The following is a 22,685-nucleotide window of genomic DNA, read 5'->3' as shown; positions in this document are numbered from 1 at the left end:
AAAATTTGTTTTAATAAGGTAAGTATTATAACTGGATATAGGTTTTTTTCTCTCCAATATACTGTGATGCTGTTTTTTCAAAATCACACGGACAAACATTGTGGTACTTATGATTTTGTCACGAATTGCACAAAGTCAATTTTGACAGTCATGGATTTACTATTCGCTTCATATAAAATATATGATTTTATCAAAGAGTTGACCATCTGTGGGGAGGCACCAGGAGACGTTGCCCTACACACCCCTAATTCGGTTTTTAGGCAACGTCCCACAGTGTCACGACCGCGGCCAAAAATGGTCAAAACCAAGTACCTCGGAGGACAAATTTTTTGATGAGGATTGATAGAAAACATTCCCATTAGAATAAATATCAAATTTTATATCGATATGTCAGTAGTTTTGCCTCTACAAAAGTTCAAATCTGACAATTATTTATAAACTGATTTTTTATCATATTTTCGAAAAATGGGCGTTTTTCTGATGCTCAAATGAATATTCAAATTAACGGTTATTAAAAAAAAGTTTCAAAAAGTTTCGCACTATTTTTTTTTTATTTGAATGGTGAAAAGTGTGTTATTTAAGAAATAACAAAAATTAGCTGCGGAGACCTGCGATCCTAAGAGTTATTTAACTTTTTTGGTGATCACCTTATAAAAAATATGGCATATTCATGAAATGGTTAGAAGCGAATGGTCCAATATGTTATGTATAAAATTAAATAAGTTATTGAGGGGCAAATTGGAAGAAGAAGATGGATTCCGAACATAGTAATCATACAATATTTTACATAAAATTTGCAATTAAGTGGTAAAAACGTTATTCGAAGCGGAGATATGGGAGAATTGGTTTTAAAACATAGATTTTAAGTAAAATTTCCGTCAATTTGAAGATTATACTTATTTATCAGATTATTAGAAACATAATCTAAATTTAGAGGTCGCACATGAATTACCTTTGTGGAAAGTTCATACAGAATAATATTAGTTAATGGCATGGGATATGCAAAGTGCAGTACAATACCTTTTGAGCGACTTTCACAAGTCGCTAACAAGTCATGCCACAAAATAATTAGTAGCAGGCCGAACTTTTGTTAAAGCCGAGTCAAATAAGGATTTTATTTAGTATTTTATATTACAATCAGACCTTGCAATATCCTTAAACAGCCATAAAGTAAAGGCCGGAATTTATAACATGCATGATACTAAATCGTACATATGGGAAGACAATATTTTATATATATATATCTCTGATGTGTGTTCTGAAAATTTTGTGAATGATAAAAAACTAATTTACTAGTATATCAAATATTTTATTATAATTAAAATAACAAAAACAAAACTACTATACTTAATATAGCTGCATATAACGATTTTATAGTACAGAAAGTTACTTTTTTAGGGACTTTTGGTATGGTAGATACCTGAAACATGGACCAACAACTAAATTGCAACACCTATTACTGCCTTCTCCCAAGTTTGAAGTAATTTGGATGAAGACATGAAAATTTTCATGGAATTTGGATAAATATAAACAATGTTAATGTCCAAAATGCGGATTTTTCAAGGCCCTTTGTATGGGAGGTACATCAAATCTTGTTCCGGTCTACCCAGTTTTTGGTCCGTTGCTTTATAGGCATAAGTAAATGTAAATTGCCTATTTGCATTGAGTTTGGTTGAATATTAAAGATTATATAGCCCAAAATAGTAATATTTTCAAGACCCTTTGTATGGGAGGTATATCAAATCTTGGTCAGATCTATCCAGTTTTTGGTCAGTTTCTTTATAGACCTAAGTAAATAAAATAAATAAAAAAAATGCAAATTTTCATTGAATTTGGTGGAATATTAAAGATTTTATAGACCAAAAAGAGTGACATTCTCAAGACCCATTGTATGGGAGGTATACCAAATCTTGGTCCGATCAATTTTCTGTCAGTTGCTCTTTAGCCCAATAATAAGCACATGTACCAAATTTCATAAACTTACGATAACTCTTTCTATTTTTGGCCGCTGTTTATATGAACTCGCGACATAGTGCGTCGTTGTTAGGGACGAATTGCCAAAACTGGAAATTTAGCGTGTGAACATTTTCAGAATAGAGAAAACCGAAAGAACATGACGAATCTTCGAGTATTCTTTATGCCAAAATACATGAAATGAAGGAAACGAAATTAAAAAGAAATAAAAGCAAAGTAATGGGTGTTTTAAATGCGGTAAAATCGGACATTTCGCATGGAATTGCAGAACAAGAAAGAGTGAAAATACTCGTTGTTTCCAAGAAGTGGAAGGAAATAGAAAATCAGAATTGACATTGATCACCAGAGAAGCATATTAGTTGTGTTTAGAAGTGAAATTCAAATGGCTTTGGACAGTGGTTCTGAGTGCAGATAAGAAGAATTTTATGAATATGACAGTAATGGAACAGACTCTGAATTTGGCAAACATGAAGTGTACAAAATTTTTTGGAAAAAGCCTTAGGGAGGTACTATTGTGGGAATTCGATTAGATGATAACTAGGTCATCCAACATGAGAATGTGTTGACGTCAAATGGTTGTAGCGAAATTACCAGAAAATTGCAAAAATTGGGTGTAAAATGAAACTGCTCAAGATCCACGTATTTTCTCGTAGAGAGAATGTGGAAACGTTTTGTTAATATCTAAAGATTTTAACGATCTTGTTGGCCTCCAATGAACCGAAGTAGATAAATTCCATTAAGAAGGCACTATGGAAATCGTTTCATGTGAAATGTATTGGTGAAGTAAAATAATGCCTAAATTTGAACAAAACAGCAATATTATATTGGTTTTATGAATGCATTGTTTGTCAAAGAAATGAATTGTTCAGTCTGTACATGTTTCCCTTGCAAGATACACACACAACTTGTGTAACAAACGTTTTTAAATTACTAATAATTAAAACCTAAATTCAATAATCCTCGCGTTTTAATATGACCATAAGGGCTAATTGTAGTTGTCTCGAGACAAAACACCTGAACGATTGGTCAAATGTTAATGGTTTACTTACAACAAGAGTGACAAGAAATAAATTGGCCTACAATTTGGTTTTTAATTACTAATGCAACACAACACACCAAATTACTCACAAATGTTTGTATGTAAATTAATGTGAACATCATGAATGAAATTGTACATGTAAAATATGCATATTCAAGTGAATAATGCATAATGCACTGTGTTTGTAATAAAAATTGAGGGCTCAACCGGGATTTGAACCCGGGACCTCTCGCACCCAAAGCGAGAATCATACCCCTAGACCATTGAGCCTCATGTCTGGAATTTTTATGATTGTTCTACACATTTCACACTGATGTAAGGCTTAAATGATAATGATTTTAATTAGAGATTTTAAGCTACAAGGTTTGCTACAAAAATTGTTGAAATATGTAAAAATGTAAAACGATTAAATTAGGCAAGGTCTAAATTTCTATTGAGAATTTATTTTTTTTTTTTCTAATTAATGCATTTAATGAAACATCAAGATAAAAACAAAACATATTTGCTGATATCTTATCTGGATGCTGCAAAGACGTTTATCAAATTGAGATTTAAACTTGCTATGCTCTCACAAAATACATTTCAATATCCTTTCATGCGGCTCAATGGTCTAGGGGTATGATTCTCGCTTTGGGTGCGAGAGGTCCCGGGTTCAAATCCCGGTTGAGCCCAGTATTACTTTTATGTTGTGTTGCTAACAATATGTACTACACTACGAAAATTCCTGCAACATGCATCAAACCCCAGACTTCTATAAGAAATGTGTTAGCTATACAATTGTATAGTAATAATTAAACAGGTCGAATGAAAAATAACTGGCCTGACATATGGATAAAGCTGCGAGAGTTAAATACATCTTGTTCATAAGTAGTCAGCACCAAAGTTGGCGAACACCAGTGGACACCATTTTTAAGGCTTGAAATTGAACAACAAGAATCGGATGACAATGTTATAACGTCTATATTTCAGGATGCGGATAATGGGAGCTGTTGCATAGGGCTTTTTTGGGCGTTTGAAGAACGAAAACGAAATTAAAAATAGTGCAAAATCTATTAGTTGGACTTCGAATCCATCTGGCTTATTCTCAAATCTCAAAACATTTTAGTTGAGGATAATTTTTCGTCGAATAAAAAGATGGCCTAGGTATCTGAGATCAATTTTGAAGTAAAGGGTTTTACCATAAAATATTGTGTATATAATGTTGTAGTATATAACAATCAGTACAATCATATTAATCCTAGTTATGATTGATAGGATTTAATTTTAGCCAATTAGTCCAACATATTTTGCTATTTCTGTTGCACAGTGTAATTTTAAATACATTTGAAGTGATTCGGAACTAAAAATAAATATGCCATAAAATTTATGACATGAGGCTCAATGGTCTAGGGGTATGATTCTCGCTTTGGGTGCGAGAGGTCCCGGGTTCAAATCCCGGGTGAGCCCATTGTTTTTTAGAATTTTTGATTTTAATTTGTCAAAAAAAAATATTAGTGAGATTCGATTTAATTTTTCAATAGTTTTAAACTCATTTATAATGCAAAACGAGTGCTAAATTTTGCAATATTTATCAAAATAAAAAAATTGCATAATTTTATATGTCATTTTAGAGAAAATTTATTTTATGAGGCTCAATGGTCTAGGGGTATGATTCTCGCTTTGGGTGCGAGAGGTCCCGGGTTCAAATCCCGGTTGAGCCCAGTGTCTTTTTTGTGGAAGTTATTCGCAAATATTGCTCAAAAGATATGATATTTAAAAGTCTTAATAAATAGTTTTGAGAATAGATTTTCTCATAAAATTATAGTCCCAATAAAATTTGTTATTTTGTTAAATTGAACGTGGAAGACTGAATACTCTATACTTTTAAATTTTGTAAACAAGACCATTTCATAATATTGACAAATCAGCTTTAAAAATAACTACTTTAAAACAAAATGGCTATATTTTGTTATTGTGAAGAAATCGATAAATTTTTAAAAATGAATCAATAACACTCCAAAACAAAACGACATATCAATTAGTAATAACTTTAAAAGTATTTCATGATAGTTAAAACAAGTCAAATATTTTAGAAAACCAGCTGTGAATACAAATTGTGATTGAAAACAACACGTATTTGAATACGTTCATTTTTGTCGCCAATATAACATAAACTGAAGAAAACAACACATCACCTACGGTTCAACATAAAATCATGAGGCTCAATGGTCTAGGGGTATGATTCTCGCTTTGGGTGCGAGAGGTCCCGGGTTCAAATCCCGGTTGAGCCCGCTGAGTTTTTGTGGAAGCTGTACATTCAAAAGAAATAATGAAGGCAATAAAAATAAAAACATTTAAAAAACCAACCCATCGCCGGGGGGACGGACTCATCCTTCTCAAGCACATATTTAATTAAATACTTCTATGAAGGCCCTTTGCTGAAAATCGGTAAATAGTTGGCAATACCAAAAATTCGTGGATCTTTTGGTGTATTTTCATATTGAAAAGTAAAAGATTGATCGTTTCTTCGGAAGATGAAAGCCCCTTCACCTATTACATTTTTTATAAAACACAAGTTTAGAATACAGAAAAATGTCGACGGTCTGCAAATATAAAGCTAGAGATGAGATTAATTTCATTTTGTCAAAAAAAAAAAAAATGTTGACAAGAAAATATAAACAGCTAATAAAAATTTCTCATTTTTAAAGACTAATTTATTGTTGTTTTTGTTTGAAAATAAGTATTGCATCAACACGTAGAAATCGATATCACAGTGTTGATCTGTGACAAAGCGAACACAACAAACCCACTTTTATCTTAAATGAAAAAAACAAGTTCCATATCAAAAGATACAGCTGTGTTTACAATTTGTTTTTGAAAACTCCAATATGTACTCACTATTGTTAATGAAACATTTCAATATTTCGTTTGTATAACAGTTGTACCGAACTAAAAAAAGACAGATCAAGTGTTATAATGACAGCCGCCATGAGGCTCAATGGTCTAGGGGTATGATTCTCGCTTTGGGTGCGAGAGGTCCCGGGTTCAAATCCCGGTTGAGCCCGATAGTTTTTTATACAATTATTTTATGGATGTGAAAATTTTCCAACAAAAATATTTAAATTGTACAACGATTAGTAATGTATGAAGTGTACTATCGAATTCCTTATAATAGTGTAAAATGGAGTATATTTTTCATTATTTCGTAAACAATTGAACCCAATATCTGCTGAATGGAAACTTCTTTAGTGATTTTTATATACGATTTTGGCTAAAGTCGCACCTTTCACTCGGTTGGCATTAGATTAACAAAATTTGAGGGGGAGGTAGCGGATGGAGTGGACCAAAAACCTATAATATTTTACAGTGATGCTTAAAATCTTACGTTGTGCATAGTTTGGTTCTAATCTGATATTCCGTTCGCATGATACTGAATTAACAATTTTTCAAAATTTGGGGAATTTACCAAATGGAGTGGACGGAAGAGTCCCATCTTCGGAATTAGATTTAGATTTGGTAAAAGTATGATTATGGATCGAATCAGACATTCCATTCGCTCAATATTAGATTTATAAATATTGAAAATGTTTATACTTTGTGGGGGAGTTATCGTAAGGATTGGTCCGATGGATCCCATCTTCGGACTTGATCTATGATTTACAAAGTTTGGATGAAATTGAATATTTCGCTGGGTTAAGATAAGATTTTAAAAATATTGACCCTTAGTGTGGGAGGTACTAAAAAAAGAGGCTCGATAAATCCCACCTTCCAATATTATACAGACATGGTTAAAATATTAGTTTCGTTCCCATTTTGTGGGGAAGGTACTAGAAAAAGTGAACCGGTATTTCCCATGTTTGAAATTGATTGAAATTTGGAAGAAATACTACGATGTGTAAAGTTTAAATGAACTCGGTTACTCCCTTCGAGAGTTATCGTGCAGACCTTCCAGCCAACCAGACAGTCGAACGGAATTTCTAAATCGCCTCCAAATTGTATGAAATGTCCAAAGATGAGATCTATAATCAATATTTTGTTGAATCAATTTTTCGCCATAGCAATAACTACATAGTCAATAATACTTTTAAAGTTTTTTTTTTTTTAATTTCGTGACCACCTACAACTACAACTTGTGTACAAATTTTACATGGGATGTTATGCTGCGATTGGGCCCAATTGATTAAAGTTATTGTAATTTATAATTATTCAATATCAAATAAATATATTAACATAAAATCTCTACAAAAGATATATAAAACATAATGTTAATTAACTTACCGAAATAAAAACTATTAATTCTTGAATCTTGCATGTCTTGGAATAACTCCATTAATATTTGAATCATAATCTTGCTTATTTCTATTGAGTTCATTGAATATTTCTTGAATTTCTTATCATTAAGGTTTTGTTTTTCATTTTGTATTTGCATTTATTTTCGAACTTTTTGTTATTCTAGAAGAAATAAAAAACGTAAACTATTGTTACCTATAAAAAAAATAGTTGAGAAATCTTACAATTTCACTTTAATTTTGCATTCGCCTCAATCCCAACCGCCAGGGTCAAAATTGTTGCAGCCTTATAATATATTATCTACAAAATAAATTGCTTCACTATCACTGCCGCAGATTATTTTCGAACTTTGTGTATCGAATGAGTTAATTGCTTTGCGTAAATCTGTCATAAGGGCAGTGACGCTTATACGATTCTTAGCACGTTCTCCATTCAACCATGGGTTGGTATTTTCTGTTGCAGTTGTTGCCGATGTTTCCATAGCTCTGTGTACGCCACCACTCATGGTGGGATGTTGTGCCCACAACCAAAGTTCACCGGATTCAGCAGTTGTGAATAGTTTGGATGGATCGGAACGATGAAAACCAATATCGGTTATGGGACTAGTATGTGCAGATAAATATGAAGCTGGATATCCGGGATTTCTTAAATCCCAAACTGTAATGGAACCTTCCTCAGAGCCGGCTAAAACAATATGTGGTTGTGTTGGATGTGATGTTAAGCATGAAACATAGTTGCAACGTTTATCATCTTCACACGAGGTCATAAATGCTGAAGTCGCAGTGCCATCGGAGGAGGATCTTATATCAAACATACGTATGATACCCATACGATTAGCAGTCAAGACTTCTTGGGGATTGACGTATAGTACAGAGAGTAGTGAACAACTATCGGCTTCTATGGAACGTCGCACAGCCAAATGTGCCTGAGTATCAACAATATTCAAACGACCATCTTCACCAACTGTGGCCACATCTTTACCATACACAGAAATCGACGTGCAACTGGTATTTTTGCCACTGGCTTTAAAACTGTGCAAAACTTCACTATGCGCCTCCCTTTGGAGTACATCTTCCTCCACAGCCTTTTTAATTTTTAACAAACTGATGCGGCCTTAAGGGTGTGGAAATTATTAAAACTGGGGGGTATACTGTGTGTTCAAACAACTTACCATCACTACAGCTCACAATGACCGTTTCATCGGTAACAAATTCTATGCCCGTAACATCGCCATTCATAGCCAATTTATCACTGCATCTGGGAACAAATTCATTATATTCCGAGCCATCGTATTGATTTCGATGCAACCGCCAGATACGCACAAAATTCTTTGGCATATCCCAGCTGCCGGTAAGAAAACGTTCACTTTCACGCAACTGCTCTGGTACCCATCGCACCTTGGAAATTTTTTCCGAGATAAAGAATGTATTGACTTTAGCATCACCCATGGTTATTCTTATTTAAAAATAATTTATTAATTCAATAACTTTTGTTTATTCACTATGACTCTGATTTTGTTTATTTGGGGTTATGTTGTGCAAAAAGCGGCAAAAACACGAACATCTGTTGTTGACGCACACGCGTTGCCAACTAGAAAAATAAGAAAGTGTATTGCACAGTAGGTTAAATTGGAGCAAAAAAAAATATATGTGATAAAATATTTAATATTTTTTTACGTATTCTACATACTACATTAAAATATGTTATGTTCCCGTACTTTTTCAGTAGTTAAGCTGATAAAAGGGTAAAATGACAAAATTGCTCTCAGAGTTGAAAATAATAATACAAGTTCTGGAAAAACTAGTAAATATGTGAAAAAGCAAAGCTGGTAAAAATAGAAGATTGTTCTAGGTTCTGAAAAGTTATACAGGGGTATTCATTTCGTGGTTTCAAAAGTAAACCTCAATAAAACACATAAAATATTTTTTTGTTTTAAAAATGGTTTTTAAGTGTTTAAAATGATTTTTAAGAGTTCAAGAGCTTCAAAAAAATTTATTTTAATACCCTACACATCTATGTAGTAAGTTGTAACGCCACGAAATATTAGTCCTAGACTCACCATTTAGTATACTGATCGTCATATCTTACCTAGCTGAGTCGATCTTGACATATGTGTCCGTCCGTCTGTTCAGGCCACAGTTATGAACCAATCGTCACGAAATTTTGCATGTAGGAGTGGTTTTGGTTCTTGTTTTTGGTAATGATCCGTTAATAATTTGGAGATGAAATGGACCAACAACTGAGTTTTTTTCTGTTTGCTAGAGGCCACAATTATGACCCGCACATCAAGAAATTGTACACAGAGAAAGGTGTCTGACCATGGAGTAAGCATGACTGTTTTGACGAAGATCAGTCAATGTTTACCGGGTCAAACGACCAGACTGACTGACATTACTATTCGATGGCGTATACATTTAATCCTGAAGGACATAGACCTGTACAGTTGATACTATATCCAAGAGGAGTGGTTGATATTTCAATTGTTACAAATTATATTGATCTATATACTCGGATGTGGGAGATATATTAAGATAATTACAGATGTCTAGGTATATTGATTTGTTTTGTATTACAATTACCCCACTAGAGGGCAAAAATATCGCGCCGATCGCTATGAAGAGAGATGGGCAGTGGGTAAATACCGAAAGGGTAAATACCCGGTAAATTGGGCAAATACCCATTTGTGGGTATTTATTTGTGTATTTACTATATTGAATCGGTAATACAACATCTTACACCCTATTTCCGTGTTTCTGTTATCAAATCGATTTAGAATGGAAAGTTTTACGATACTTTTAAAACGTGGGTAAATTCCCGAGTTTTTACCCAAAAATTGGGTATAAACTCATTAACTGCCGAACCACTTGACATAGTCCGCCAACATTTTGCACACATGTTTTTAATGCAAAGTAAATATAGAAATCCAAAATGGGGTCCCTGGGTCCAAGTTTGAATATAGCCCCCATATATCCGTATCTCCCGATTTAAGGTATTTTTTTGTCTATTAAACACATTTTACAACCAAATTGGCTGTAATTTGACACAGAGTATTATTTTTGGGTACCAAATTTCTATGTAAACTTTTATGTATGTAGGTTCACGTTTACTGTAGCCCCCATACAAAGGTACCCCTATTTTGAGTATTTACCCAAAAATTGGGTATAAACTCATTAACTGCCGAACCACTTGACATAGGCGGCCAAAATTTTGCACACATGTTTTTAATGTCCAATCAAATATAGAAATCCTAAATGGGGTCCCGGGGTCCAAGTTTTGATATAGCCCCCACCCCTTGAGTATTTACCCGGTAAATACCATCTCTAGTCATGAACGACACATACAAATTTAGGTCGTTTCCACGACTGAGGGGTCTACGACCCGAGTCATACTCGGCCAACGTCTGGCACCTCGGAATTTTTGGAATCGGACGTACAATTGAAAGAAAGTCATGCCCGACGTCTACAGAAGTTATATATATATTAAGTTAAAAAGTATTTTTTTATTTTTCACATTTTTTCAAAGTTATTCTGTCTTTTCATTTTCCATGGTTCATTGTATTTTAATCCATTCAGGCATACAAAATGCGGATTTTTATAAAATAGACACGATTATCACACATCCCTGGCCCGTGTGAACCTAAAGTCTTTTAACTCTGTGTACAATTGACGTGTTGGTACCAATTTCACGCATGTCATTTAGTTGAGAGAATGTAAAAACGCCCTGTTTGCATATTATGTAGTTGGTAACGCAAGAAAGCATTTTGGCGCGCTTCATAATTGTAAACATATCAATTTTGTTGCCACCATTAAAGCCATTCCGTCGTTATTGTTGAACATATAAGGTTGTTAAAGAAAACATAAATACAAAAATGCCACCACGCAAACGTAATTTACAAACTGCCATGAAGACGAAAGATGATGACAAGAAGGTAATGAAGAAATTCAAAACAATTCCAGCAAACAGTATTATACATTTCTTTTGTACAAAGACAAAACAAGATAAAGAAAATGAAGAGAATCCACCAAAGAGGCGCAGCACCCGGAGTACAAGAAATACACAATCTATGGCTGAAGAAGGTGGTGCTGCGCCATCACCCATAAAAGAGGAGAAAAAGAAATTGGCATTTGTTAAATATCGCGGTGCGATTAAATATTATACAGATGGCAATGAAATTGCCGAAGCTTCAGATAGTTTAATGTAAGTAGAGATTAATGAATACTTCTTATCAAATAGCAACTGTAACTATTTTTGGTTTTGTTTACAGACAATTTGTTGAAAAACAGCCCGGTGATGGTTTGGTTCCCATTGCCTTTGACATGGAATGGCCGTTTTCATTTAAAACTGGCCCTGGCAAATCGGCTGTGATACAAATCTGTGCCGACGAAAAGTGTTGTTATATATTTCAATTGACGAATCTCAAAAAATTGCCTGCAGCTCTTGTCGCTTTGCTCAAACATAAGCGAGTTCGTTTACATGGTGTCAATGTTAAGAAGTACGTTTTTGAATTATTTACTTAAAGGGAAATGTGTAGTTATACTTATTTTTTGTTTTTATTTGTAGTGATTTCCGAAAATTGGGTAGAGATTTTCCGGAAATTAATTCTGACGATTTGATTGTAAACGGCTTGGATTTGGGTGTCTGGTGCAATGAAGTGTGTGAAACTGGCGGACGCTGGAGTTTAGATCGTTTGGCGAATTATGTGGTAAGAGAATCTAAAAAAAAATTAACAAATCAAGTTTAGGGGCTCCACTCCTCCTTGAGCTTATTACAGTGATATATATATTTTATGTGGGGGAAATGCATACGTCCCGAGATATGAGCCTTGAAGGTTCGGAACATATGTTGTTAAAAACTGCCGTTTTACTATTTTACTTTACAATTTTTAAGCGATCCGAGTGGAGCCCTTAAACTTGACTTAAGTCAATTTTTACCTTAAGTAGTTCTAGGGACCCTGATTACAACTATATACATAGGGCCAAAGTTTCATCGATAAACTTGTATTTTCCCATGCTTTTTAAAATTCTCTAAAGTAATATATCATTAGAAATCTGAATCCATTTTATCGGTGTCGATTCAGTCCCCTTCAAATTAATCACATCAGTCCCCTTTAATAATACACCAGTGTATTATGTATTCATCTAAGAATACACATTTTGAGATCTTGGATGCCTCTTCATTCCATTCCGACATTATTCTCAGTTGTATCGTCGTCCATTTATGGGGCTCTTCAGTATTTACTTATCTATAAATATACCCTGCAACGTCAATTCCATAGAGAATACCTCGCGTTAGTTTTGTTCACAAATCCAGTGGATTATATTTGACTACACGCTATGAAATTGACATTTACGATCGGGTGGATTTCTTAAATCTAAACGAACTTTAATATCATTTACATTGACTAGAGCTCGATGGAAGCTGGTATGCGCTTTGGTGGTTTCCATGACAAAAAATAACTCCATTGTGTGCAGTTTTGAACCTCAGGAGTCGATCCAATCGAAATCAGTGTTAAATTTTAATACAAATGCTCGCAAACTTCGGCCTAATTTTTTAAGAAATCTTTTGGTTTTGATAATTGTCAATCTCATATTCTGAGTGCCATCAGATTTTCTAAAATATTATTTGGTGTTTAAAAGACAAAATCTTATTCGAATATGGTCTTATCCGTATTTAAAACCTTTAAAAACACTCGTATTAATTTGTTTTTGTTTGTTTGTTTTGTTTTTTTTCTTTCTTTTGTTTTTTTTTTCTTCTCAAATATTAGGTTGAAAAGGCCATCGATAAGAACAAAAAAGTACGTATGAGCAAATGGCATGTTATACCATTGGATGAGGATCAATTGATGTACGCTGCCATCGATGTTTATGTAAGTTTTTGAATTAAATCATATATTTTTTTTTTGTAATACTCAAAACTAATAATTGTCTCCATTTTCCACAGATTGGTCAATTAATTTATCGTGAGATAGAAAGACGAGCCAAACTTAAAGAAGAAAACGAAGCAAAGTTCATTGAGAAAAATGGTGAGGCTGCATTTAAAGCTGTCAAAGCATTGGGTGAAAATTTCCTCAATGAAAAAGCTGAAGAAGTTGCAATTTAGTTCAATAAAATAGACCCCTGTTGACTGATTTATAATATTAAGTTAAACCTTAGAATCTATTGTGGTATTCAATTGTTTATATTTGTGAGAGAGATTTATATGCAGAAAAACAAAAACCAATTATTATAAAGTTTTGACAAAAAATAAAATATTTATTATAATTAATATATTATAGATCAGAAAAATATATTTATTTGTATAGGAATTGTATACCGCAGATGGGGGGAAGGAAATCAAAAAAAATAACTTATGTTATCAGCGGTTTTCGTCGTAGAGCTATAGCCTCTAGTTTACGTTTTAATACCTGATTATCCAAATCAATTTGCCGTTGTTGTTTTTTACGATTAACAGCCGATGTTGTGAGTCGTAGATTTGTCTGGGAAGTTGTCTGAAAAATGTTGAGGATGTTAAAAACTGTTGCCTAAATAAACTAAACATAAATATAAAAATGTACTATATTATTATGCCTAATGTAAATCTTATTGGTCTTGCGTATTAAAAAAACAATGATAAATTCAAAAGTAAGCAACATAAATAATTCTCGAGTGAATATTACATAACATGTAATAATAACATACCTTATTCGATTGGCCTTTGTGCTGTGCACTTTTTGCTATGTAGGTCGGCTTTTGTGTGAGGATTTTACGTAATAAAATCTGATTATGCCGTTCAATTTCACGCATTCGTTCATTAGAGAAACTCATACTTTTTCTTGGATGTGGCTTGACTCTGAAAATTAATAAATTCAAAAAAATATATAAGTCAATTTAAACCTGCAAGGAAAGTAGTAAAGTTGGACGGGGCCGACTATATGATACCCTTCACCACTTTGGGTACATTCGGACACCCGCTGGGTACATTCGGACATCGCTGGCTTAACTCGAAAAGGACACAAGTCCATTTTTCTTTTTGGGTGATGTAGGGGAAGATAAATACTAAGCAACGGCTCTGATTGGCGAATGATAACATGTCGAAGCCCAGGCTTATCTTGGTCCCTCTTTCATCAATTGTGGACACTGCACTCTCCCGGTGTCACCTGGGGTAGCTATTTTCATCACCCATTGAAATAGTGAACTGGTATGTGCCGCGCGTTCACCCATAAGAACTATAAAAAAAATTGGTTGGGGTGTCGGGTTAGTTGCCTCGGAAAACCCCTCCTACTATGAAAAAGCAAAGAAAAACAAAACCAAACCCGCCTAATATTGACCTCCCCCTCAAACGTATAAAGGACCACGATCTGCGAATCTGCACTTGGAATGTGCGCATGTTGTACAGATCAGGCGCAGTGTTCGCTCTGGCGGATGTACTCAAGAAGTACAAAGCCGATATTATTGTCTTACAGGAAATGCGATGGAAAGGGACAGGAGTATGTAAATCAGATGATTACGCACTGTATTATAGCTGCTATGAAACGAGACATGAATTTGGCAGCGAATATATGGTTAATAGGAGAATAAAAGTCCTCGTCTCCAGATTCACTCCAGTAGATGAGCGAATTACTATAATCCGTATAAAAGCGAAGTTCTTCTACATCAGTTTCATTTGCGCCCACGCTCCGACCGAAGACAAAGATGAGCAGACAAAAGACAGCCAATGTTCGCACTCGTCTTAAAGTTGCAGCAAAGGTGCGTTCAAACACAAAACGGAAACTCGAAGTCAAAATGCTGCAAACACATCAGGTAGCCGAGGCCTACTCCGCTCAACTTACCCACCTGTTTGACGAAAGCACTCCTTGTCCCGATAATAATATAGAAGCACAATGGCAAAGAATTGCCCACTCCCTACAAACTGCAGCTAAACCAACACTTGAGTACCAAAAACCACCATCAAGAAACCCGTGGTACGATCACCAGTGTCGTAATGCTGCTGAGGCGAAAAACGCAGCGTATATGGCAACACTGCAGACAGTAGCTACACGTAATGCGATAGAAAATTATCAGGAGAAAGGGAGAGAGGAGAAAAGTGTTTTCAGAAAAAAGAAGAAAGAACAAGAAAAACGTGATCGTGATCAAATCGATATGTACAGGATTAAGAATGAAGTCCGGAAAATTTACCAACTAGTAAAACACCAAACCGAAGGTTTTGGGGCAGGCACACCCTCCTATAGAGATGAAGAAGGAAACCTGGTGACAGATACAGACAGCGTGTTGAGGATCAGGAAGGAGCATTTTGAAAAGCTTCTGGTATCAAATGGTGTCGGCGAAGAAGATACCCCAGAACGGTATAGAGTATATACCACCTAGCCAAGATGAGGTCAGAGTAGCAATTAATCGGCTGAAGAACAATATATCAGCAGGTGCCGATGGAACTATGCCGAACTATTCAAGACCAGTGGTCAGATGCTGGTCAGGAGCATGCTAAAGCTGATCAGTACAATTTGGCTAGAGAAATGCATGCCCAATGATTGGAACCTCAGCATAGTGTGTCCCCTGCACAAACAAGGAGAGAATCCGATATGTGCCAACTGTAGAGGAATAAGTCTCCTTCCCATCGCATATAAAGTGCAATCCAGCGTGTTGTGAGAACGGTTGAAGCCAAGGGTCAACGACAATATGGGATCATACCAATGCGGCTTCAGGCCTGGCAAATCCACCATTAACCCGATTTTCACTCTGCGCCAGATCCTGGGAGAAACCCACGAAAAACACATCGACACAGTACACCTATTCGTCGACTATAAAGAAAAGATTATCAATATTGGTTTACTTTTTTGGGTACCGCCCATATCACGTTCTCCCCCATATTCGAAATTTTGATAGGTTTGGGCACGTTTTTCAAACGAATCGGTTGTATATTTGGGACTCTAATTAAGTACAAAATCTCCTTATCAAAAATTTGTCAATATTGGTCCAAGTTTTGGAGTTGCCTCCATATTACGTTACTCCCATTATTCGTGTTTTGGATACGTTTTTCAATCTAATTGGGTGACCAATCCTTCTACAAAAATTTATCGATATATGTCCGCAATTTGGTATAGCCCCCACAAAACTGTGTCGCCAATTTTTGAGAATTTGAGGATTTCGGTATGTAGTTGGTCCTAGCCCAGATTCCCAATAACCTGTAGTTTAATATTTCATTTTCTCTTAGCATGTACCATGTAATAAAGCCTATATAAAGGTCCAGATCGATTTCAAGTTTTTGATTGTGTACCTCATGGTGGATTTAAAGTAGTTTTGGAAAAATATCAGGTTTTGCAAAATTTGGATCAAATCAGACATTCCATTATCTTGATATTGGAATAAAAAAGGAGTGGACCGGTGGGTGCTATCTTCCAATTTGAATTAGGATTGAAATAAATATTACGATGTGCATCATTGTTATTGGATTAACAAATTTCAAAATTTTTACCCATTGTATGTACCAGATGGAGTCCCATCTCCCAACAATATATAGGCATGGTTAAAATATTGAAAAAAAAATTAAATTCATTTCAGCACAATTTTGACCATTTTGTGGCGGAGGTATCACAAGGAGTGGACCGATTTTCCCCATTCTCAAAATTAATTTCAGATGAAAGAAATCTAACGATGTGAACAGTTGGATCAAATCGGACCATTAGCCTAATATTGGGCTTATAAATATTGAACAATTTTACTCTTTGTGGGGGAGGTACCAGAAGTGGACCAATATTATCCAACCTCGAACTTTAACTACGTTTGGAAGAAATATTACGATGTCCAATGTTTGAACGACATCGGTTTCTTCGAGAGCTGTCTTGCACACCAGCCGGACATATGGATGGGCATCAATTGTAAATCGACTGTAAATTGTGTGAATGGATCGGTTCCAAAAATACATGGGTATAAAACCAATATGAGGCAAATTTTTGCCATCACGTTATACCTAAGGCTGGGGGTATAAACAGAACCAAAAATATGTAATAACAGCCAATACGTTGAAATCTGAAATCCTTAAAATACCGAAAATTGGGGGTACAGATATAAGGCGGCTATAACAAAACTAGAACTTATACTGTTTCGACACCAAGTCAGTAAAAAAAATCAAAATTAGAGCCAATTCGGCTGAATAGTCTCCAAAACATTAAATAATGTGGGTAGCGTTTTTGAGGGACCCAAGTTGTTTAAATATTGCGAGCTCTATAGAAATTTTAATAGACTGACGCACATCTTCGGTCTCCGGTGAATATTTCGAGGTGTTTAAAAGGAGTAATGAATTTAATATACACTCCAGCTTATGGTGAAGAATATACAATTTCACGAACTTGTTCAATATAATTCATGTACGGATTATATTATTTCGATAAGATCGTTCCAGTTTCATGTAAGATATACTGTAATTGATTCAAGAGTCCGGAAGAAATTAATAATATCTTACCTACATTATTGAGTATAAGATCTACTCTTGCTTTTTCATTTCAAAATAATACTCAATATTACCTGAATCTATCCGTTGTTGGTGAAGGTCTTATAAAGTTAGCATGGAAAACATAATCGTCGGAATTAAAACAGCTGGGAGTTTTGCTGGTTGTTTCATATTCAAATTGTGTATCATAATAACTCTCATCGTCATAATCATTGTTGTCATCAGCCGGTTGAGATAATTGTTCGGATTTTTCTTCGTATTCCAATTCAATTTCATTATCACCATGTTCCACACCTGTTGAACGATTTTGTTTATTCGGCTCTTCGAAAGATCCACTTTTACTTTTGGAATTCATTTTATCGTTTTCTTTTTTGATCTCCTTGGGCTCCTCATCATTTTCCTGTTGATCCTCTGCTTTGGAATGAGAATGTTTTTGCGTGGCATAGGTAATATTCGTAGCACTCATGGCATCGAAAAATGCCTTTGCAATATTTTCTGGGCTTAAAATGTGATTGGGTTCAAAGCTGAAGGTCATGCGTATAGAATCTTCGGAACGATGTGATTGTGGCAATTCATCCGTAATAATGGTATCGAACTTTTCCTCATTATCATTTTGGTTTTGTAAATTAGTCAGAGAATTTTTTACAATTTCAACAAAATCTGTTTGTATTTGCTGTGGTACTTGAGGTTTGGGCGTAAATTGTTCTATGATTTTATCTATTAATTCTGGTATGGGATCCACATCATTATCCTGGATTAATTTATTTTCAGTTTGAGAGGGAACTTCCTGCTGATCATTATCTTCCTCTTCTTCTTCTAAAGTATTAGTAGTAACCACATTTTGATTTTCATCTTCCTCCTCTTCTTCTTCATCTGAACTTTCACTTGCTGAACTTTTAGATTTCGATGTTGAACTCTCTAATTGTTGACTATTATTAATGTCAACATTTTTCGGCGTCTTGGCTGATTTTTGTAACAAATAACTTTCCTCCATTTCACGTATTTTTTGAAATTCCCTTTCTTCTTCGCTATCAAGGGATTCCTCTTCTTCACTCACCGAACTGCCATCGTTACTTTGTTCATCAATACTTTTCAGTGGTAGGGTTTTTTGGTATTTCAGAGGGCGAATTTCACGACGCCTGGTGACATTTAACTTTTCCTCTTCTTGGAAGTGCATCGATGGTGTATTAATTTCCACCAATGTTTGACCAACAATTACATCATCCTCCTCATCCGAGGAACTATCAAATGGTACGGCATCTGTTTGTATGGGAGCACTTTTGTGGTGGGAATTATAATTTGATGATACCTATACGAATAATTTAAAAATTTTAATTCATTTAAAATTCAACATCTAACCGCCATGAGTTATGTACCTTGTTTGAATTAATGGTCGAATTATGTCCAAGATTTGTACCACCAACATCATTATCTTCGGCATCACTCACTTCTGATATTTCACTTTCAATTTCAGTTGTTTCCTGTACTTCAGTATCAGATTCTTGTTCAAATGTATCGTCGGCATAACGTTCCTCATCTGAAATAAATGATTCAGCACTCATGGTGTCTTCCTTAAAATTGCAATAAATCCTCTGAAGTTCTTTTTATTCCAAAATAAAATAAAATCCTATCTGAAAAATATGACAACTTTTTCCCAAGCTCCACAATGAAAAATGTTTTTCTTTTTCTTCCAATTCTTGAAATGTATCAGTGGCTAATTTATTGATACCATGGCAACATACGGACATATGTTGCCATTGTCAATAATTCAATAACTTGGCTATTTCCTCGTTTGGAAAATTGTATTTCCTTTGTTGTTATTGTTGTCGTTGTTGTTGTTATTTTTCTTTTCTATAAGTTTATCGCTTCGTTGATTTCATTTGATTACCGGCCAAAGGAAAACACCTTTTATTTGTTGGTGATTTTATTTATGACTTTATCCTGGCAACGTGTCCTTTTTATAATAGAAAGCAATGTGACTTTGTCTTTGTCCTGGCAACATTTGCCATCTGTGTAGCCTTGGCAACTATTAGTATTATTCCATTCAACGCTGTTTTACGATTAGTTCAGGTTCAACACTCACGTGTATTAGTAAATATGACATTTATTTAAAGTTGCAAAGAAGAGTGTGTTTACATTAAACAAAAAATAAATAAATAAATAATAACTAGCAAGTAAAAGCGTAGTTAGTTTTGGTAGGACAAAATTTTTTATACCCTCCACTATGAGGCAAACATTCATAATACTTAAACTCTATCGGAACTTTTATATGGGGGCAATGTCATGAACATTTTCGGCCGATTTTCATACAAATGGAGAACCAAATACCCAACATACTGAGCTAGAGTATACCGCAGCATAAACAGATACGAGTAAAAACGTCATTACTTTCGGTCGAACTTTTATATCTTCCACCACGAGCCGTGTTTCCATTTTGAGTACTTCGAACCAAATTTGGTCCGAATGTTATTATAAAAATAAATACCAGTAGGAAAATTTTGATATAACATATTCTCCGATCGGTTTGGAAAATTCGTCCAGGACCATCCAAATACCTATAAAGAGCCTAAGGGTAATACTCAAAGATCGACTGATGTTTCTAATGTTTAGTACGAACATTTGCCATCCAATGAGATGTCAAAAAAATCAAATATAGGCCAATTCATATAAAAAACGTACATAGAATATCGAATAATGTAGAGTTTTTTACTTTTATGTATTTTTAATTTATTTAGTTTATTCTTTGTTTGGATTTTTTTATATATAAGTTAATATAAGTTATTGGCCATGCTGCCTTTTTATACCCTCCACCATAGTTCGATGATGGGCTATATCGGTCCACGTTTAGACATAGCTCCCATATAAGGGTACCCCCAATTTTTCAGTATTTCGGGGTTCTTGAGCGCGTTTTTCAACCGAAATTCGCTGAAATTTGGTAAAATGGCTTCTTTTTGGATACCAAATTTCTCCACTAAAAATTATAAATATAGGTCCACTTTTTCTGGTAGCCCCCATAGAACGGTACCTCCCAATTTTCAGTTTTTGGGGGGTTTTGACCGGATTCTGTAATTTAGTACTTTGAGTTCTTATTAGGTATCAAATCTCTCCACAAAAAATTATAAATATATGTCGATTTTTTCGTGTAGCCCTCATATAAGGGTACCATCAATTTTTTGAGTTCTTATTGCGTAGCAAATCTCCCCACTAAAAATTATAAATATAGGTCCATTTTTTCGGGTAGCCCCCATACATAAAGGTACCCTCCAATTTTCAGTATTTCGGGGTTCTTGAGCACGGTTTTCAACCGAATTCGCTGTAATTTGGTATTTTGTAGTCGTATATGGTAACAAATCTCCCTACCAAAAAATGTTAATATTCACCCCTTTTTAGAGGTAGTCCCCATATAACCCCCTTTTTTATTTTAAAATAGTTAGCTGATTTTTTCCGTGTATTGGGGTTATCCCATATGGCTGTATTCCACCATAGTAGGGGGATATTCGGTGGACGAAATTTGCATTTCATACCCTCATAGTATGGAATTCTAAAACGATTTAGTCGATGTAGCCATATGTTGTAATAATTATTCTCTCAGAGGATATCGACATAAAAACTAAAACGTGAGGTTTGAGAATGAACTGTATCGACCCGCATTTAGGACCAGGTCCTATATAAAACATCCTACCTATTTAATATTTAGCGTGATGGACGGTATTGGGATTCAAAACTAAAATATTAGCTTGGAACTTGAGCTACATCGGCCCTTAATTAGGCCTAACCCCTTATATAATGAAAACATCAAGTAGTTGCTAATTCCTACACAATGTTGTCAATATTGGTCCCGCTTTAGTATGCCTCATATATAATATTGCCCTCCAAATTGGAGTATTTTCAGCATTTTATACACATGTTTGACCGTACCATGCGTTAATAATATATGTCAACATGTTAGGGTTTTGATATTTTAGGAAAACCCCCCATGGTATAATAATAAAAGGTAACAGCAAATGTTGTTGTACAAAAAACGATACAACAACCACATGGAAATTTGTTGTTGTAAGTTCTACTAGTGTCAACTCATTTGACAGAAAAATGTAAACAAACAAACAAATTATCATCAAATTATTTTTATTTTGAAAATGGAATATTTTCGAAATCTCAAAATAAAAATTGAAAAACATGAATGAGAATCTATCAAATTTATATTTCTATCGCTTCCACATCTTTCCTTTAATTGAGCCATTGCCTTATATATGGGTAACACATATGACAATGCTGGGAATAGCGAGTTATTCCTTCAAGAAAGATTTCCTTCCTCAAACTTTCCCAGCAGGCAGATTGAGTAAATTGAATACGGGAGCACATTAATAAAGAAAAATTTCAAATTGTATGCGTTCCCAATTTTCCTGTTGGGTGATTTTTAAAAACATAATTTGTCAAATTCATATTGACACTAGTATTACGTTGGAATCAAATCAGCTGGGATTTGCTGTTACCTTTTATAATTGTACCATGAAAACCCCCATTGAAATTGCTGAATTTTCAATTTCGTTTACAACAATCGATTGGAAGAATTGTAGTTATATGTATGTTCCCTATGTTTTCATTTAAAAAAATTGTCAGTATTTCTATGGTGGAGGGTATCCAAAGTTCGGCCCGGCCGAACTTAACGCTTTTTTACTTGTTTATATTACATTGGATGACATAAATGAAATGAAATAATGATGGTTACGATTATATAGAGCTGCTCAAATACTTGACTAATATTAATAATTTTTGGTAGGGTAATTGTCTACCCGATGAGAAACAAAAATATGAAATTACAGCTTATTTGGTTGAAAATGTGCTCAAAACACAAAATACGAATACCAAATATCATAATAGTAACGTATATGTCCAATTTCAAATCTCTATCTTACACAGCGAACATACACCTTTATATGTAGGCGAATAATTTACTTATATGGAGACTTATTATATTTAA

At 34.5% G+C, this 22,685-nt stretch overlaps 3 protein-coding genes and 6 non-coding genes across 9 annotated transcripts; 6 read left to right on the top strand and 3 right to left on the bottom strand.

The window, feature by feature from the left end:
* Window positions 1-3,211: 3,211 nt before the first annotated feature.
* On the bottom strand, window positions 3,212-3,283 carry Trnap-ugg (transfer RNA proline (anticodon UGG)). The gene has a single exon. It is a non-coding gene; the product is annotated as a tRNA-Pro (tRNA).
* Window positions 3,284-3,612: 329 nt separating this feature from the next.
* Trnap-ugg (transfer RNA proline (anticodon UGG)) lies at window positions 3,613-3,684 on the top strand. Its single transcript has one exon. It is a non-coding gene; the product is annotated as a tRNA-Pro (tRNA).
* A 703-nt stretch (window positions 3,685-4,387) lies between these two features.
* Trnap-ugg (transfer RNA proline (anticodon UGG)) lies at window positions 4,388-4,459 on the top strand. Its single transcript has one exon. It is a non-coding gene; the product is annotated as a tRNA-Pro (tRNA).
* A 182-nt stretch (window positions 4,460-4,641) lies between these two features.
* Window positions 4,642-4,713, top strand: Trnap-ugg (transfer RNA proline (anticodon UGG)). Its single transcript has one exon. It is a non-coding gene; the product is annotated as a tRNA-Pro (tRNA).
* A 498-nt stretch (window positions 4,714-5,211) lies between these two features.
* On the top strand, window positions 5,212-5,283 carry Trnap-ugg (transfer RNA proline (anticodon UGG)). Its single transcript has one exon. It is a non-coding gene; the product is annotated as a tRNA-Pro (tRNA).
* A 701-nt stretch (window positions 5,284-5,984) lies between these two features.
* Trnap-ugg (transfer RNA proline (anticodon UGG)) lies at window positions 5,985-6,056 on the top strand. Its single transcript has one exon. It is a non-coding gene; the product is annotated as a tRNA-Pro (tRNA).
* Window positions 6,057-7,521: 1,465 nt separating this feature from the next.
* Window positions 7,522-8,730, bottom strand: LOC133338212 (nucleoporin Nup43). Its single transcript, XM_061546396.1, has 2 exons — window positions 8,454-8,730; window positions 7,522-8,395 (listed from the first exon to the last, which is right to left on the bottom strand). Exons 1-2 carry the CDS (start codon window positions 8,728-8,730, stop codon window positions 7,569-7,571), a joined length of 1,104 nt encoding a protein of 367 aa, XP_061402380.1. The 3' UTR covers window positions 7,522-7,568.
* Window positions 8,731-11,150: 2,420 nt separating this feature from the next.
* Window positions 11,151-13,386, top strand: LOC133338211 (3'-5' exonuclease-like). The gene is made up of 5 exons (XM_061546395.1): window positions 11,151-11,479; window positions 11,547-11,774; window positions 11,843-11,984; window positions 13,047-13,148; window positions 13,223-13,386. Exons 1-5 carry the CDS (start codon window positions 11,151-11,153, stop codon window positions 13,379-13,381), a joined length of 960 nt encoding a protein of 319 aa, XP_061402379.1. The 3' UTR covers window positions 13,382-13,386.
* A 242-nt stretch (window positions 13,387-13,628) lies between these two features.
* Window positions 13,629-19,266, bottom strand: LOC133338210 (protein hemingway). The gene is made up of 4 exons (XM_061546393.1): window positions 19,081-19,266; window positions 17,779-19,013; window positions 13,960-14,110; window positions 13,629-13,757 (listed from the first exon to the last, which is right to left on the bottom strand). Exons 1-4 carry the CDS (start codon window positions 19,264-19,266, stop codon window positions 13,629-13,631), a joined length of 1,701 nt encoding a protein of 566 aa, XP_061402377.1.
* Window positions 19,267-22,685: the final 3,419 nt, after the last annotated feature.

The sequence above is a fragment of the Musca vetustissima genome, unplaced genomic scaffold, assembly GCF_032173495.1.
Source record: "Musca vetustissima isolate MV318-11 ecotype Yass unplaced genomic scaffold, APGP_CSIRO_Mvet_v1 utg35957, whole genome shotgun sequence".
In the NCBI taxonomy this organism is placed as follows: Eukaryota; Metazoa; Arthropoda; class Insecta; order Diptera; family Muscidae; genus Musca; species Musca vetustissima.
The sequence above is the reverse complement of the archived record's forward strand: the minus strand, read 5'-3'. Positions and strand labels throughout refer to the sequence as shown.

Bases quoted from the DNA above. Each gene is read 5' to 3' on its own strand.
- LOC133338212 (XM_061546396.1), bottom strand. From the start codon at position 8,730: ATGGGTGATGCTAAAGTCAATACATTCTTTATCTCGGAAAAAATTTCC. The intron at 8,396-8,453 runs GTAAGTTGTTTG...CACACCCTTAAG, and splicing joins CATTGTGAGCTGTAGTGATG to GCCGCATCAGTTTGTTAAAA.
- LOC133338210 (XM_061546393.1), bottom strand. From the start codon at position 19,266: ATGAGTGCTGAATCATTTATTTCAGATGAGGAACGTTATGCCGACGAT. The intron at 19,014-19,080 runs GTACATAACTCA...TTATTCGTATAG, and splicing joins CGACCATTAATTCAAACAAG to GTATCATCAAATTATAATTC. The intron at 13,758-13,959 runs GTATGTTATTAT...ACAACTTCCCAG, and splicing joins ACAAAGGCCAATCGAATAAG to ACAAATCTACGACTCACAAC.
- LOC133338211 (XM_061546395.1), top strand. From the start codon at position 11,151: ATGCCACCACGCAAACGTAATTTACAAACTGCCATGAAGACGAAAGAT. The intron at 11,775-11,842 runs GTACGTTTTTGA...TTTTATTTGTAG, and splicing joins CATGGTGTCAATGTTAAGAA to TGATTTCCGAAAATTGGGTA. The intron at 13,149-13,222 runs GTAAGTTTTTGA...CATTTTCCACAG, and splicing joins ACGCTGCCATCGATGTTTAT to ATTGGTCAATTAATTTATCG.